At 40.2% G+C, this 12,496-nt stretch overlaps 1 protein-coding gene across 1 annotated transcript; it reads right to left on the bottom strand.

Annotated features, from left to right (window-relative positions):
• Window positions 1–576: 576 nt before the first annotated feature.
• Window positions 577–8,340, bottom strand: LOC131983437 (interferon-induced protein 44-like). Its single transcript, XM_059348147.1, has 6 exons — window positions 8,306–8,340; window positions 7,933–8,131; window positions 6,409–6,558; window positions 1,526–1,697; window positions 1,329–1,429; window positions 577–1,012 (listed from the first exon to the last, which is right to left on the bottom strand). The coding sequence occupies exons 1-6, from the start codon at window positions 8,338–8,340 to the stop codon at window positions 848–850; spliced, it is 822 nt and encodes a 273-aa protein (XP_059204130.1). The 3' UTR covers window positions 577–847.
• Window positions 8,341–12,496: the final 4,156 nt, after the last annotated feature.

Here is a 12,496-nt window from a genome sequence, read left to right as displayed (position 1 = left end):
AAATATCACTCCACAGTTTGATGCCTCGTCACATATATCATTAGAATTCATGTTTCGGCAAAAGAAAAGATCCAGCATCAGGTTTTGTAAAGCTTATTCATACTTTATTCATTACAGTAAAGATACATTGTGACAACAATAAAGAACTCAAGTAGTTGCACAGAAATGTGGAATCAAACAATATAACTGCAACAGAGTATTAGTAAAATAAAAGATGAAAAACAACTAAAAAAACATGCATGAGGACATTTTTGCCAATTGTGGTTGTTTTGTTTTTAAAAAAATCCAAGAACTGTCATAATTTCCTTACAGCTTGCAAGCACAGCTTGCAAGCACGACCCTATAGAAGTCAAATCAGTCGTCAAAACATATTAGCCAGAGAATGGTCACGGAATTGAGGTTTATGACCCAACTACATGAAGGGTTTGTATGATTTCCTACCAAAAGTAATGCCCTTGAATGTGTAGCTTTTCTAAAAAATTGCACAGATTTTGTCTGGTGGGGTAGAATTAAAGCCATGTAGGCGCCTATAGGGCGGGTGGAAGCTGTGGTGGATGAATCTCACAAACACCAGCAGCCCAGTCAGCAAAAAATGTTTTTAATGCCTGAGGCCAGAACAACAGGAGACCAGCAGACCTGGAAGCTGGTGTTCGTGTCCCGTTGGAAGTTGTGTACAGAAGTAGCTTTTATAACCCTAACCCTGTTCTTTTTTCCTCACATTAACTCTGCTGTTGGCACCTAAGCTTAATGTAAACTTAATGGATGATATGAATTTCAGTGCGCTACTTTTTGTGGGGAATCATACAAACCCATTCATGAGAATGTGTTTGCCTCAGCAGCAGCAGGTCTACTCGAGGTAGCTGACGTAGTCGTCACCAAAGTTAACCATCTGCTTCAGTGCGCTCAGTATCAGAGCATCAGTCTCATCTTTGAGGCTGATTTCTGAACTGTAGTTCTTCACAAGAAAGATGCAGTTCACTGGAATCCCCAATAAAAGGTGGCATTTGTCGACCTGAGTGTTAAAGTAACAGCATTTCAGTTACACAGCAAGGTGGTGACCAAAGGAGATTTTTTTCATGCTAAAATTCTGAAAACTTTTTAAACATTTCAATATTTAAAATCTAAAAAAAAATAGTGTCCATGTATCATCTCATCATTCAGTTATTTCATTGAATACGGAAACAAAACACGAATCACTACTGAATTACATTTTAAAAAATGCTGGAAAAGTTAGTCAGACAGATGGACTTTAGTCTGTTTCGAATTTAGGATGTAAATAATATTTGAATTGAGTGATCACATGATACCAAACACCAATAGAAACCCACCATTTCCTTCAGGTGAATGCTCTTGTAGACATTCTTCAGATCTCTTTTCGCCTCAGGACAGGCTTCATCCACTTTGGTGATAATAACCAGTTGGGGAATTTCTGTCAAGACAGAAACCTAATCAGTATTTTATGCATTTATTTGTAACCATAAACCCCAATATGACACCATTAGTCGACAGAGAGTAAAATCCTTACCCATGTCACTGGCTGCGAGTCTGACATCTCTTAGCTTCTCCACAACTTCTTTAGGTATGAAATCTATTTGGTCGGCAGGAATGACACAAACCAGGACTTGAACTTTGTCAGCCAGAGTGGGAGATGACCTGTAACCTTTATCACCCTCCATCAACCGCCGTTGGGGATTGAACTACGAAACGATAAAGATTCAGTCAAATAATGTCTTTTTTGTAATGCAATTTATTTTGAAGTGAAAATGTGAATTGTGTTTTGTGCAAAATACACGGCCGCCCTGAAGTTGGCATGAAATATTTTTTTTACCTCTTTCCATGAAATGATTGTGACAATGTGATTTATTCTTGACAGATAAAGTGTATATCTTCTCAAAACTGCATTACTCAATCTCTAACAAACATATCACAATGAAAATGAAACCAATATTAACAGATTGTGTCTGAAAACAAATTGTTCCAACTTTATGGGTGACCGTGTAGTAAAAGATAAATAAATTAAAGGTGTAAACATTGAGAGTTTAACCTGTGGAGGTTTTGCCCTCTAGTGCTATGGAGCACTTTTTCTTTGAGTCTGTCGCTTTTTCAATAAGATTTCCAACCTAAACAACAGAAAAGGTTTTTTGTCAATACCACCCATAACAACACATCCATCCATTTTCCTCTGCTTATCCAGGGCCAGGTCGCGGGGGCAGCAGGCTAAGCAGGGCATTCCAGGCATCCCTCTCCCCAGCCACAACGTCCAGCTCCTCCTGGGAGACCCCGAGGCGTTCCCAGGCCAGGCGAGAGATATATCTCGTTCTTTGGGTCACTCCCCAAAGCTCATGACCATAGGTGAGGGTTGGAATGTAGATCGACCGGTAAATCGAGAGCTTTGCCTTCCGGCTCAGCTCCTTCTTCACCACACTCCCTTCTACCCTCACTCATGAACAAGACCGCGAGATACTTGAACTCCTTCACTTGAGGCAGTACCTCTCCCCACCCAGAGGGGGCAGTCCACCGTTTTCCGGCAGAGAACCCGGTCCTGATCTGATGAAGACAAAAGAACCACATCATCTGCAAAAAGCAGAGATGCAATTCTAAGGTCACCAAACCGGATCCCTTCCTCCCCCCGGCTGGGCCTTGAGATCCTGTCCATGAAGACCACCAACAGAATCTGAGACAAGGGGCAACCCTGGCGGAGGCCAACACCCACCGGGAACGTGTTTGACGTTGTGCCGAGTATGGGGACACAGCTCTCACTTTTGTTATATAGGGACCGGGTAGCTATAGCAACGACGAATACCCCATATTCCCGCAGTACCCCCCACAAGACTCCCCGAGGGACACGCCGTAAGCCTTCTCCAAGTCCACAAAACACATGTAGACTGGATAAGCAAACTCCCATGACCCCTCCAGAAGTCTCAGAGGGTAAAGAGCTGGTCCGTTGTTCCACGGCCAGGACGGAAGCTGCATTGTTCCTCCTGAATCTGAGGTTCGATAATCGGCCGGAGTCTCCTTTCCAGCACCCTGGTGTTGGGATTCTACCACAGGTGAATCTTGGGTTCATTTGTGGACTTTAACATTTGTGGACTACATGGAACATTTTCTTGAGTCAACTTAACAAAATGGCAGAACCTCCATTTTGTCCCCTCTCAAGAACTTCAGTTCCCAGAATGCACTGCATTTATGACACCTTCCAGGTGTCATGTCATTGGTCAAGGCACCTTTGACCCCACAGGAGGTCCACTGGCCTGCTATAAAGGAGACAGTCCTCTCTGTCCCCCGCTCTCTCTCCAGCTGCTCTCTCTCCACCATTCCTGCTTGGAAGCATCTCCAGGAGGGGATCCAGAGGCCTGGATCCACCAGCCCCCCTCCTCCCTCACTCCCTGCTGAGATCCTCTGCAGCTGAGGTGAGGCTCCAACAACCAGAATCTCCTTTCCATAAGGAATTCTGAACCAACGGCAACTCTGACCTTCTCTACACACCAAAGCTGTATTAATGAACACAAAGTTCATTGCATTTGTCAGAGAAAGCTCGAATTCAACAACAAGGACAACCAGCAACTTAATTTGCAAGACGGCAAATTATTGAACTCAACTTCCTTCTTCCACTCTTCTGTTGAAAAGGCTTTCCCCCCTTTTTCACCGGACTCGTGAGTAATGTAACTGGGCTTAGATAAGAAATCAGCAAGGACTTTAGCAACAAGGATTTGACCTGTGATTAATGATTTGGTTTATATGTGTGTTTTAAGTATATTTATGTGACATTCGTGTTACGATCACAGTTGTATGTTAATCTTGCTTTATACAGACAGTCAGTCTTACTGCAACTAACTATACTAACCTTTGACCTGCTCACACACTGATTAAATTAACTGGAGCTGAACACAGCTCATTGTTTGAGGAGTGGCAACCCCCCTCACACACACACACACACACACACGTTTCCTTCTCTTTTGTAATGTATTCTCTATTTTATAGATGTGTGCTTTTATTTGCTTTACTTGTTTAGAATAAATACCTTTTGATTACGAATGCTGTCTATTTAATGTTGTACATTATGAACGATATTCTAACCTCTGCTGTGACAAGAATTCACGATTCCTTCAACCACTATTAAATATTATATGGTAATTTGATTATAATTATATTCATAATTAATAATCAGTGTTCCAAGTTGATAGTTTAATAACTTTATGAGACTGATTTAGGTGAATTGGCTATATTTTCTCTGTTTACAGAGTGGTGCCCCTTTTTACGAGCTGACTTAGAGTAAATCAAGTCATATAATTTCTTAAAATTAATAATTGTTTATGATAATTATTAATAATTCTTATAGCCATCCAACCACACTTTTGAACCGTGAGATCCACACAAGTGTTGCTCAGGTTCATTCTGCATATTTGGTATCCTTATGAAAGGGATAGCATTTATGATAACGCCCTTTTATTAATATATTTGACGCCCTGTGCAAGGTCATCATTTATTCATAAAAGAGCTATCCTTAATTCCCAACATTTTTGGTGATCCTTGACATAGTTGACGCCCCGGTGCGCAATTACAACACTGGAGTAGACTATCCCGGGGAGGCTAAGTGTGATTCCACAGTAATTGGAACACACCCTCCGGTCCCTTTTAAAAAATGGGAACCACCACCCCGGTCTGCCACTCCACTGGCACTGTCCCAGACCTCCACGCCACACTGAAGAGGCGTGTCAGCCATGACAGCCCAACAGTGTCCAGAGCCTTCAGCATCTCAGGGCGAATCTCATCCAACCCTGGTGCCTTGCCGCCGGGTAGCTTTTTAACTACCTCGGTGACTTCTGCCAGGGATACTGATGAGTCTTCCCCTGAATCTTCAGACTCTGCCTCCTCCACAGAGGACGTGTTGGCTGGATTAAGGAGTTCCTCAAAGTGTTCTTTCCACCGTCTGAGGACATCCCCAGGTCGGGTCAGCAGGTCTCCTCCCCCGCTGAACACAGCTTGGGTCAAGTCCTGATTTCCCTTCCTGAGTCGCCCGACGGTTTTCCAGAACCTCTTTGAGGTCGACCGAAAGTCCTCCTCCTTGGCCTCCCGAATTCCTCCCATACCCGAGTTTTTGCTTCAGCGACCGCCACAGCTGCAGCCCTTCTGGCTGAACGGTACCTGTCTGCTGCTTCCAGAGACCCCTCAGCCAGCCAAGACCGAAAGGCCTCCTTCTTCAGCCTGACGGCCTCCCTCACCGCTGGTGTCCACCAGCGGGTTCTTGGGTTGCCGCCACGACAGGCACCAACGGCCTTCAGGCCACAGCTCCTACCAGTCGCGTCAACAATTGAGGCTTTGAACATGGCCCATTCTGACTTCATGTCCCCAGCCTCACCCGGGATGCTGGAGAAATTCTTCTGGAGGTGTGAGATGAAGACCCTGCAGACAGGGGCCTCCGCTAGACGTTTACAGTTCACCCTCACTACACGTTTGGGTTGCCAGGTCTGTCCAGCAGCCTCCCCCGCCACCTGATTCACCTCACCACCAGGTGGTGATCAGCTGACAACTCTGCTCCTCTCTTCACCCGAGTGTCCAGAACATGCGGCCGCAGTCCCCAGGTGGTTCCCCTTCCAGGACTCCACCCAGAGACTCCAAGAAGGCCGGGTACTCCGAATTGCTGTTCGTGCATAAGCAAAGACGACAGTCCGGGACCTTCTCCTCCTCTGGTTCCTCGGGGAGAACTCAAACACAGCGGCGCTCAGCCGGGGGCTTGTGAGTATCCCCAGACCCGCCCGGCGCCTCTCACCCTGGGCAACTCTGGAGTTTGGTTCCAGAGCCCAGGCTATGCGTGGAGGTGAGCCCAACTATTTTTAGCTGGTTACGCTCCACCTCCCGCACAAGCTCGGGCTCTTTCCCCGCCAGAGAGGTGACGTTCCACGTCCCAGGTACCCACCTTCGCCTGCTTCCCGACTCACACTGCACCCGACCCCTATGCCCTACTCTGCGGGGTAGGGCCCACAACACATGTAGTCATGGAAAAAATTAGTAGACCACCCTTTTTTCTTCAATTTCTTGTTCATTTTATTGCCTGGTACAACTAAAGGTAAATTTGTTAGGACAAATATAATGATAACAACAAAAATAGCTGAAAATAATTTAATTTAAGAGCTGATATCTAGACATTTTCCATGGTTTTCTTGATAATGATTATGGTTATTATCAAGAAAACCATGGAAAATGGCTAGATATCAGCTCTTTAATTACACTCTCATCAGCTATTTTTGTTGTTGTCATATGTGTCCAAACAAATGTTCTTTTAGTTTTACCAGGCATTAAAATGAACAAGAAACTGTTAACACTGAATGGAAACATGTCTTTTCTTTACTGAGTAGAAAACTCCACAGGGCACCTTTAAATGAAATCAGAGTTCAGAGAGGATCGTACCTCGTGATTTTCTGCAACATGTCCTTTCAGGGCCAGTTTGACCTCTTCCACATCAACTCCAGTGTTAGTGGCTTTCTCGAATCCCATGATGTCATTGAAAACGACAGAATAAAAGCCACCCGAAGCTTTCCTGAACTTGTACGTCTTGTACTGCAAACAGAAGGTGCAATTATTTGCATCATTTTAGCAAATCTACATAGTATGAAAATATTGAACAAAAATATCTACTTTGCTTAATTGTATGCAGCAAAGAAACCCTCATTGACAAAATACAGGATTGGAAAAGTTTTTAGAAATAAACTGTTCAAAATAGTTAAATGAGTGACTTGTTGCTTCGCCCTGCTCTTTCAAACTAGAACTCTAAGTGCTCAAAGTTCATTTCTACCTCCAATTTCTATATTCCTTATGTTACTTTGTTCTTCACAAACTTCCACAGGAAATGCATTCATTTGGTCAGTAATACTACAGGTACATCTGTAAAAATTAGAATATCATGAAAAAGTTGAAAATGTTTTGTCAATTATTTCAGAAAGTGAAACTTGTATATTATATAGATTCATTACACATAGAGTGTGGAAAGTTTTTGTTATAATTTTGATGATTCTGGCTTAGAGATAATGAAAACACAAAACTCAGTGTCTCAGAAAATTAGAATATTTCATAAGATCAATTTAAAAAAAAGGATATTTTAAACACAAATGTCAGGCTTCTGAAAAGTCTGTTAATTTCTCTCCATCAATACTTGGTTGGGCTCCTTTTGAATCATGAATTAGTGCATTAATACTTGGTGGCATGGAGGAGATCAGCCTACAGCACCATTTTGCTTTTATAGCAGCCTTCAGCTCGCCTTCCTCTTGACAACAGCCCATAGACTCCTATGGGGAGTTTGCTGGCCAGTCCAGCCCAGTAACACCATGGTCATTGAAGCAGCTTTTGGTACCTTTACCAGTGTGGCCAGGTGCCAAGAAACCAGCAGCATCTCCAAAGAGCTGATGGAAGCATGAAGACTCTAAAATGTCCTGCTAGATGGACCTCCTCCTCCTCCTCCTCCTCCTCCTCCTCCTCCTCTAAATGTCCTGCTATATGGACTTCCTCCTCCTCCTCCTCCTCCTCCTCCTCCTCCTCCTCTAAAATGTCCTGCTAGATGGTGGCTATTATGTTGACTGTGGACTTGATAAACCCAGTGGACCAACAGCAGCAGAGGACATGGCCCCAAACCACCACTGACCCAGGACCAGCACATTACACTCACCAGCTATATTCTACTTTTATATGTTTTCATTATCTCTAAGCCACAATCATCACAATTACAAGAAAAACAGGCTTGAAATATTTCACTTTATGTGTAATGAATCTATATAATGTATGAGTTTCACTTTCTGAAATGATTGACAAAAAATATTGAACTTTTTCATGATATTCTAATTTTTGAGATGTACCTGTACAATGTCGTTTTTTTTTTAATGAAACTCTTAAGAATTAAGGAACATCTTTCAGCTTATTTTCACCACATTCAACAGTTACCTTTGTGGTGAAGCTTCTCCCAGAGATTGCATCTGTCGGAGCTCGACCGGTAACTCTGCCTTGTAAGACAGTGTCCACGGAGTTGACGAAACTGGACTTGCCGGCACCGATTGGTCCATGAAGCAGAATCCTGAGACGACTGACGTCACTGTTTCCAGGTTGGTAGTTTTTCACAAAGGTGAGGCTCTCCTGGTTGTTGCTGTTTATTAATGAGAAAAAAAACATTAGATTTGAATACTGTTTTGCCTGTATTGTTATTAAATGCACAACAAGGAACATAGTGATTGTTTTATTGTTGTCAAACACACAAACACACACCAGCCATTTAAGTTGTGTGTTAAGGAGCAAAACCACAGTAAAGAGGGCATCAAACTGTTTGTTCATACTCACTCTGGCAGAGTCCTCCATGGCTGATCAAAGCACTCTACGAGGAAAATAACACATGTTAACATACAGTGAGACAAAGCTGTAATTAAAACATTACCATTATGCATTGTTCTTTTGTGAATGTTGTCATTATTAGAATTTGAAAAACCTTTGCAGTAAAGGGAACTCACTATCAGGAGGAGGAGGAGGTCGAATTGGACTACGACTACGACTACGACGACGAGGAGGAGAAGGAGGTGGAGTTGGACTACGATGACGAGGAGGAGATGGAATTGGAATATAAGGAGGACTAAAAGTAGAAATTATTTTATCTGCAATCCAACGAAATACCATGGCTGCAAACCTTTTTTTTCACCTGGCAAAACTTAAATAAAAACCTAAAAAAACACACAGGAGAGAGATAAATTCGGATCAGAATTGCAAATGTTTCTCTTTCTTTCCTCTCAGTGCTTCCCTAAAAAGGTTTGTCAAAATGTACAAACTTTAAATAAAAGTCAAATAAATTCTTACTTTTCAATTCAGTGAATAGTCCCAATAGTTTAAAAAAAAATGAAACAGTAAAAATAAGGGTTAGGTAGTAAATTAAACAAAGTAAACCAAACAGGTTCACCACTACCAGCGAAATAAGCAAATAGCATTTTTGTTTTCCTATCACAATATTTTACGACAGAATTTGGTCCTTACCTTCTCTCATGTGGCTCTGGAGAGACTGACCACAGTGAAACAGAGACGGGGTATCTATAGGCTATCTTGCTTTCACTTTTGTGTTTAGTTTATAGCAAACCATGTGACTTACAAGAACTCAGACAGCAGACTAGTGTAATGAAATGTCATAAATCAAAGTCTTTTGTTGTGTTATCACTCTTCACTTCAAGTTAAAGATAAGACGATCAGACAATCAGCAGATGAAATAAGCTTTTATTTTTAAATGGTATGTTTGTTGGTGAATGTCCCTGAATTATAAATGTCACATTGATTGCTAAACATCACTCCACAGTTTGATGCCTCGTCACATATATCATTAGAATTCATGTTTCAGCAAAGGAAAAGATCCAGCATCAGGTTTTGTAAAGCTTATTCATACTTTATTCATTACAGTAAAGATACATTGTGACAACAATAAAGAACTCAAGTGGTAGTGTAGTGTGAACCAACTTGGCAGTGACAACAAATGTGGAATCAAACAATATAACTGTAACAGAGTATTAGTAAAAATAATTAAATAAATACATGCATGATGACACTTTTGCCAATTGGGGCTGTTTTCTTAAAAAAATTCCAAGAACTGTCATAATTTATTTGTAGCTTGCAAGAATTACAGGAGACCAGCAGACCTGGAGACTGGTGTTTGGGTCCCACTAGAAGTTGTGTACAGACATAGCTTTTATAACCCTAAACCTGTTCTTTTTTCCTCTCATTAACTATGATTTTGGCACCAAAGCCTAATGTAAACTTAATGTATGATATGAATTTAAGTTCACTATTTTTGTTGGGAATCATACAAACCCATTCATGAAAAAGTTTGCCTCAGCAGCAGCAGGTCTACTCTAGGTCAAAGTTAAAATCTAAACAAATAGTGTCAATGTATCACCATTCAATTATTCCATTGAACCCGGAAAAAAAAAAGAATCAATATTGAATTACAGTACATTTTTAAAATGCTGGAAAAGTTAATCAGACAGATGGACTTTAGTCTGTTTGGAATGTAGAATGTTAATAATATTTGAATTGAGTGATCACATGATACCAAATACCAAAAGAAACCCACCAGTTCCTTCAGGTAAATGCTCTTGTAGACATTCTTCAGATCTCTTTTCGACTCAGGACAGGCTACATCCACTTTCGTGATAATAACCAGTTGGGGAATTCATGTCAAGACAGAAACCTATTCAGTATTTTATGCATTTATTTGTAACCATAAACCCGAATATGACACCATTAGTCGACACATAGTAAAATCCTTACCCATGTCACTGGCTGCGAGTCTGACATCTCTTAGCTTATCCACAACTTCTTTAGCTATGATATTTATTTGGTCGGCAGGAAAGACATTTTTTTTTATCTTTTAACCATAAAACCCTTTATGCTTTATGGCGTGGCTACCTAATGATTAACAGGCGGTGCACTCTTAGGGTTTCTTCTTAGACCTTTGAACATTTCACAGTGTGTTGGCATCAGATTAAATCCTTACTGTGTGCACATTAAACTGTTTTACATTCTAGAAAAAATAGAGTAAGTAATCAAAGGATCAATGTGAAATTTTGCCAGGATTGAATGTTTCTGCACACAATTTATTAATTTTGTGCTGTATGTAATGTTATTTCGACCTCTAATTAGATCTAACCCAAATAGATTCGGTTAATTAATGTCTTTTTTGCAATGCAATTTATTTTGAAGTGAAAATGTGTAATGTGTGTTGTGCAAAATATACGGTCACCCCTGAAGTTGGAATAAAATATTTTTTACCTCTTTCCATAAAATCATTGTGACAATGTGATTTATTCTTGAAGGATAAAGTGTATATCATCTTAAAAAATCATGACTAAATCTCTTCCAAGCATATTATAATGAAATTGATACCACAGTTAACAGAAGTTTGTGTCTGAAAACAAAATGAGCTCAGCCACCTATTTGGTCTTTTCCAGTGTTATTTTGCTTTAATTCCTGCTTGTGTCATCTTAAGCATGGCTAATAAAATGCTTGCTTTTTTCTACTGCCTCTGCCCTGAAATGGGCTGGTGTAGTATTAAGTGAGACTACTCTGAAAATATTAAACCAACACAAATATCTACTGAATTTTATGCAGCAAAGAAACCCTCATTGACAAAATGCAGGGTTGGATTTGAAAACTTATGAGGTTTGAGGAATAAACTTTGTTTAAAATAATGTAATGAGTGACTGATTGCTTTGCCCTGCTCTTTCAACTAGAACACTAGTTGAAAGTCTCTATCTCTATCTCAGTCTCTATCTTTTCCTTAGGCTGAATTAATATTCTGATATTAATATTGCACAATTACGAACTATTGCCAATAGCACTTTGCCTCACACGGGGTACCAATATGTTGGGAATTTAGGACGCCTCTTATATGAATAAATGATACCTTGCACGGGGGCTTCAAATATGAAAAAAAAAAAAAAGCCATTATCATAAATGCTACCCCTCCCATAAGGATATCAAATAAATAAGGATGAACCTGAGCAACACTTGTGTGGATCTTGCGGTTCAAAAGTGTGGTTAGATGGCTATCAGAATTAATATTATTTATAATAATAATAATAATTATCATAAATAATTATTAATTATACTAAATAATATGACTTGATTTACTCTAAGTCACCTTGAAAAAGGGGCACCACTCTGTAAAACAGAGAAAAGTATATCCAATTAACCTAAATCAGTCTCATAAAGTTACTAAACTTTCAATTTGGAACACTGATTAACAATTAACTTAATAGCTATAATGAAATTGCCATTATTAATGGTTGAATTTGGAATTCTTTTCATAGAAGAGGTTGACATATTGTTAACAGTGTGCAACATTAAATAGGCCACATTTATATATTCCAAAAAGATAATTATTCTGAATAACCAAAGTAAAGCAAACAAACAATATGGAGTATAGAGCTACAAGAGCTAATCTAAGATTATCTACAGTGTAGGCTTACAAAAGAGGAAAAGTGTGTGCAGGTGTGTGTATGTGTGTGTGGCTATATATCTTAAGACAAAGAGTTGTAAATACTACAAGATAGTGATTGGAGGGAGAAATGGCCATGTGCTGCTGTGTGAGCTGCTACAAATTGTGTTTGTGTAAAGCCAATTGAAAGTATATTGTATTATATGAAAATCAGTGTGTGAGCAAATCAAAGAAGTTAGTGGAGTTATTTTGCGTGTAAGCAAGATTAACATACAACTTTAAATGATGTAGCTACATGAATATCACAACGAAAATACTTAAACATAAACCAAATAATTGATTACAGGTCAAATCCTTTGTACTTTATGTCCTTGCTAAGCCCAGTTGCATTACTCACAGTCCAGTTGAGAAAGGGGGAGAGTTTCTTGAAAGAGGGCATGGAAGAAAGTTTGGTTTCAATAATTTACTGTCATTCAAATTAAGGTTCGCTCATCCTTGTTTGTTGAGGAAGTTTTCTCTGGCGGTTGCAATGAACTTTGCATC

This window comes from Centropristis striata, chromosome 13, assembly GCF_030273125.1.
Source record: "Centropristis striata isolate RG_2023a ecotype Rhode Island chromosome 13, C.striata_1.0, whole genome shotgun sequence".
Classification (NCBI taxonomy): Eukaryota; Metazoa; Chordata; class Actinopteri; order Perciformes; family Serranidae; genus Centropristis; species Centropristis striata.
The sequence above is the reverse complement of the archived record's forward strand: the minus strand, read 5'-3'. Positions and strand labels throughout refer to the sequence as shown.